Here is a 6,000-nt window from a genome sequence, read left to right as displayed (position 1 = left end):
CTGGCTGGGCCTGATCCCTTGGTTGTCCTATGATACTGAACAGGGAAACACATGGCTCCAACCTTGTTCCAGATAACATGCAACACTTTCTGATGTTCTTCGCAACTCTATCAGAAAACGTGTGCAAAACATGAACAAGATATTTCATGTAGTGCTTTATCGATTGCTTTACAACTCTCTAAAATCAGTGTTGATTCTTCTTCCTGAGAGAAAGACTGAACCTCATCACTGAGAGACTGAAGAAAATAAGTGCTGAGGGAAGATTTACATGAGGACAAGGAAGCTATCCTAAATAAAAGGACATTTAAATTGCATTTGACATATCTTGCAGAGAGGAATAAGACCACACCTCTCCCAAAGACAGTTCCAAAAGGATTTACATATAGGTGTAATGCTTTGAATCTAAAATCTACTGTTAATCTGTGATCTACTACTCCATTCCCCTGAAGAGGAGTTTTACAAGTCTGTTGTAACACCTTATCAAATGCTTCATTTCAACTGAAAAATTGACTAGATGATTCTTCATTGAACTGTCTCAGCAGAAGGGTCCTGAATATTGGCATGGTTTCCTCTAAACAGAAACATTTAGCACAAAAATGACAAATATAAAAAGACAAGCATTTCAGAAGAATTCATCAAAATTAAAAACTTCTGTGCATGTGCAAAAATATACATGTAATAATACATGTAAGATGAGCTATATAGTGGTTCAAGAAGATTCTGCTGCAATGCTTGCTCACAGGGAAACAGCACAGCTCTTAGTGAGGAAGAATTCTTCCAACTTAAACTGAGAAGTTCCCGTGCAAAGGTCCTGCCTGCATGAAAGTATCAATAAACTAATCACAAAAGTCTAACCACAGCTAAACAAATGCTATTTGACCAATGTACACTCTGTACATGCCGCTGTACAGTCCAGTTCCTGGAAATGAACACAAGAATATTATTTAGCCAAAAATGGACTCACTGTTCTGAACAGCTCATATGCCTGTGGAGTCCCTTCCAAGCTTAAGAGCTTGAAGTCATGCAGGAGCTCCCTGAAGTAGCATTTATCTGGTCACACACATCTAGATGACAGCACTGTTGTTCTCATTACAACAACTTCTGGTGCTGACAAGCGACTCCAGAAATGTTATTCCTTGCTGAAGCATCTCAGTTTTGAACAATAGAGACTGAAAAACAATGGGATATTCTCAGTAGAATGATCAGCTCTTTTTTTAATTGAGAATTCATATATACAGCTTGTGGAACTCCGTGCAAGTGGATGCAAACAAAGAGCTTCATATAATACGGTGCCTTTTGGATCGATCTCACAGTTACTTATATATACACTGGCATGAATTGCTTAGTGCAATCCCCCCCTCCCATGTCTGTTCCCAACACTGCATTAAAAAATAAAAGTCCAGCCTGAGACATTTTTTTTTTGCAGAGGCACCAAAGTAGGCTTGCTCAGTCACTCTGTCTTGAGACGGGCAGCCTCCCGACGTTGCTTCTGAACAGTCCTGGAATCTTCCCACAGACTGGGTCCTCTGATGTTCTCCCAGTTATCTAAGACAGACTTTTCCAGCTTCTGCAGATAAACAGCAAAAATAACAGTGTCACCTTGACAGCGCCATGATTTAAAGCATGTATTATTCTAAGTTGTTTTATTTTTGCAAAAGAAACTCAGTATCACTATTGCATTGATGAACTTTCATCTACCCTGCAAGAGAAGTTCAACAAGGGAAAAAAAAACTTAGGAGTTATCCACATAGCTACGTAAATGACTACAGTGGGCATTATTGCATCTGCTTATCAAAGGATAAATAACATGTAGGACAGGAAGCATCTGAACACGACTGAAGATATCTTGTATTCACTTTTTCTTTCTTGTCTCACCGTGTTTTCCAGATCTGTTCTTCAACTGCAGGTCTGCCAAGTACTGAAGTAGTAGGAGTGATAAGCATTGGTATAGCTCAAACAGAAGATTAGTAATTAGTGACCTGAAGTACCCTGTCAGCACAGATATAAATCATACTGGAAAAGATGAATTATCTAGCACAAAGAGTTACGGTAACAGTGCAATCCCCTTCAACGCATGTAGTTTTAGCATGAGAGAGTTAGGTGATGCTTTCTGCTGCCTGTTTCTGCTGCTGTTTCTCATGGTACCCAATCATCACAGATAGGTCTCTCACGAAGTCATACACGAGATATGCTAACTGGCCAAACTGTTACATACTTAAAAACTATGTAGATTTTAATTACCTCTTTGCCTGCTCCTATCATCCCCACTCAGAAGTGCCAATGACTGCAGTATTTATCCAGCCTTAGAGGTGCACAAAATTGAAGAACAGGCACCCTCCTGACCTCACCTACCAAGTGCTGCAATTGAAGACGGCAAACATATCTTCACAGCCTGCATCTTCACAGCCCTACTGGCAGAGACATGGAAGTCCCTTCCCAGCAGACACAGACCTCAAGTCTCACATACCAGCCTGCAGTCTGGACGGTACATCAGACACGATGGAGCTCTGACAGCAAGAGATTGAGGAGGAGGTCTGCACCACTGCCAGAAACAGGGTTATTCTACATGCTACTGAAGAGGGCAATACTGCATACCATTAATGATACATATTGCAGTGGGATTTAAACCTCTGATTTGTGATCAGAGCCTTGTGTCAGTAAATGCTGTAAAAATACACCAGAAAATACTTAACCCTGCCCTGAGCCTGTGGTCTAATTTGCCTGCCATCAATCATCCAAATAAATGGCAAATACAGAGGGACTTGAATAATAAGTCGCAGAATAATTCAACACCTAGAACAGAACAGACCTGCTGCTATTAGTTCATATTACGTAAAAGTTTTCTGCCACTTTTACAGTTGAGGAAATTGCAATGAGGTTAGTCAGATATCAAAAGAAATTAGGCAACGTTCAACAAAAGATATATGAGAACACATGCACAAACACAGCAGACTTTCACAGGGTAGAAGCACCTGAATTTTTTATATAGTGGAGTTGGCATAGGTCTTTCTGAAGAATTTTCTTCACTACTTTATACATCTTATGATTAGCTGGTACTTCATTTCAACTGGAAGGGATCTGAGCTGACACAGAAGGAGGGAGAAGGGGGGAAGGTACCCATCATCCCACACAGAGGTGACTACCCACTCTGATTGCAAATTTGGAATTTAACATCTGATTCTAATGGAAGCTTCAAGGAAACTACATTGAAAATAACCTTGTGCTTTAACAGAAGGGAAGCATGATGATTTTATTAAGCACAAATGTACCACACAATTGAAAAAGGATCAACATTTAAAATACATAAAACAAGACTTGTAGTATCTTAAGATAGGCTACATAAAGAAGTCTATCAAGAGACATGCATACTGAGGATCTTTAACCAAAGTTCATATTAATCTGTCCCTGAAATTTCACACAGGTTTTTCAGAGAGGAGGTTTGTCCGAAACAGGAAATATTTCAAAACAAGCTAAACAACCCAGTACAAGAAAATATTTGGCAGTTTCCAATAAAAAGCATAAAGGTACCTGGAAAACACACTGTGATATACTGACAATAAAAAACCCAAGGGTTATGTACAGTAAATGGAATTGCCTCAAACTACAGAACAGATGAGATCTGTTGACAGAATTATTTTTTTTCAATTAAAATACAAAGAATTAAAGATTCTAATGAATACATAGACTGTATTGTTATTTTTAATTCTCATTATATTTAGCGAGATCATTAACATTTTGTGTTATGTATAAAGATTGCGTTTGATGCCTTTCTGCAATTCAAGAAGAAAGCACCTTCCTTACTGGCACATGACAGTATCTGCAAAAATTAGTAGTTTACAGGACAGATACATGTTCAGTCATCAGAATGATGACATGATCAGACAATTCAATTTTCTAAACCGATGCTATCAGGTTTTGAAAGATTAGAGGACTCCTGTTGCATGTGGATAAGCATAAGGAGAATCACTGGTGAAAGGGGACTCAAAAATCTGTTCTGCAATGTTTTCCTACTGTATAGCTATTTTTACATGTATCTACCTGTGCTGGTTTTGGCTGGGATTAAGTTAATTTTCTTCATAGTAGCTAGTATGGAGCTATGTTTTGGATTTGTGATGAAAACAGTGTTGATCATAAAGGGATGTTTTCATTATTGCTGAGCAGGGCTTACACAGAGTTAAGGCCTTTTCTGCTTCTCACACCACCCCACCAGTGAACAGGCTGGGGGTGCACAAGAAGTTGGGAGGGGACACAGCTGGGACCCCAACTGACCAAAGGGATATTCCATACCATGTGACATTATGCTCAACATATAAAGCTGGGGGAAGAAGGAGGAAGCGGGGGGTCTTTGCGAGTTATGGCATTTGCCTTCCCAAGTGACCATTACGCGTGATGGAGCCCTGCTTCCCTGGAGATGGCTGAACACCCGCCTGCCGGTGGGAAGCGGTGAATGAATTCCTTGTTTTGCTTTGCTTGTGTGTGCAGCCTTTGCTTTACCTATTAAACTGTCTTTATTTCAACTCATGAGTTTTCTCACTTTTACTCTCTCACTATTCTCTCCCCCATCCCACCGGGGGGGAGTGAGCAAGCTTCTGTGTGGTGCTTCGTTGCTGTCTGGGGTTAAACCACAACAATACCTGACATACAACTAAATAAAACCTAACCTTTTCGCTTGGTCACTGACATGAAAATTCTTACAACAGTATCACCCCAGAATGGCTACATTAGATATAGGCCAAAGATGCATACATAGCTACATTTTATATTAATCTTAGTGCCGAGAATAAGACCAAACTGGCAGTCCTTCTATTGATTAAGTGCAGCACAAGCTGCAAAGTTACGCAGCTCCTTCAGATTGCCTGAGCTGTACAGTGAGAATTCAGGCAAGCGGCTAGTTCTGCTCCTCGGTGAAGTCAACCTCTTTCATTCAAACTGGTTGGGTCTTTTTAATTTCTTATTTTATTTCTTTTTTTCTTTTTAGCCACATGGACTCTGCCCACCTAACTTCATGGAGACATCACATAAAGATGGTAAACTACTTCCAGGCTTTACTAAATTGAAATCCACCTGGACTGGCAGTCTAAAAGCAAAAAAGCTTTTTCTCCCAATTCAAATGTACTAAACAGTCACTCACTGGAGACTACAATGAAATGTAATCAGATCAGACCGGTACCACTATTCCTGCTCGTCTCAAATAGCCCAAAGGATATTGAAAGTTAGCTGTTTAAAGTAAGATCAGTGTAGTCCATTAAATCTACTGATTCACTTCCTAAATCAGCTAAACTGCCTCTTAAAAGTACGGGATTGACAGAAGCTGTAAATTCAAGAAAAAAAATGCAGCTATGCAGACAGGCACAGTCAAAAAAACCCAACATTAAACTGTTTGCCACACACTTGACTTTTAAGACTTTTGTTAAACATCTTGCCTGGCACAAAAGTACCATTAAGGATGTAGAGAGACCTTCACTTAATTGCTGGTTCAAATGCCTGGCTTGATATTACGTAAAAGCCATAATCCTCTGCCAGCCTTAAAATAAAATAAAATTAAAAAAAAGAGTTTGAATTCTGCTCTTGCAGGATAGTCTTCATACCACAACAAACAAACTGAAACCTGCAGAAATTCATTTAGAGCTATTGGTGCTCAGGCGGAGTTAATTCAGGGTGGTCACTTGCAAAAAACATTTGGCTTTAGTCTCAGTTTCCCACATGTGAAAGGAGGGATAAGAAAATCCTGTTTAAATTGCAGCCTGATGTAATAGGTTCTGTGATGAGCACTGCAGAAATAAATTACTCTAATTCAGAGAGACAATTATTTCCCATCATTATAGTAAGCAAACCCATTTGCAGAGAAAAGATGAGCCAGGGAAGAATATCCTCATGGCTGTAAGATGCAGTGAAAGAAATGCATTAAACCAGTCTCTTTTTGCAAGGGTGTCAAAACAGCTTGAAAAGCATAAAAGATATATTGAGGAACTCTGTGATGACATATAGATGAACAGGTAC

At 39.5% G+C, this 6,000-nt stretch overlaps 1 protein-coding gene across 1 annotated transcript in view; it reads right to left on the bottom strand.

Moving 5' to 3' along the window:
* Positions 1-1,450: 1,450 nt before the first annotated feature.
* LOC104621047 (cytochrome c oxidase assembly protein COX16 homolog, mitochondrial) overlaps positions 1,451-6,000 on the bottom strand; it is a gene marked incomplete at its 5' end in the record, with an annotated part of 38,529 nt that continues 33,979 nt past the window's right edge. Inside the window, one exon of the mRNA XM_010287436.1 lies at positions 1,451-1,567. Within this exon, the coding sequence (XP_010285738.1) occupies positions 1,451-1,567 (117 nt within the window). The remainder of the gene's footprint in view (positions 1,568-6,000) is intronic.

The sequence above is a fragment of the Phaethon lepturus genome, unplaced genomic scaffold, assembly GCF_000687285.1.
Source record: "Phaethon lepturus isolate BGI_N335 unplaced genomic scaffold, ASM68728v1 scaffold9590, whole genome shotgun sequence".
NCBI classification, from domain to species: Eukaryota; Metazoa; Chordata; class Aves; order Phaethontiformes; family Phaethontidae; genus Phaethon; species Phaethon lepturus.
This window is presented reverse-complemented; position numbering and strand designations above follow the sequence as displayed.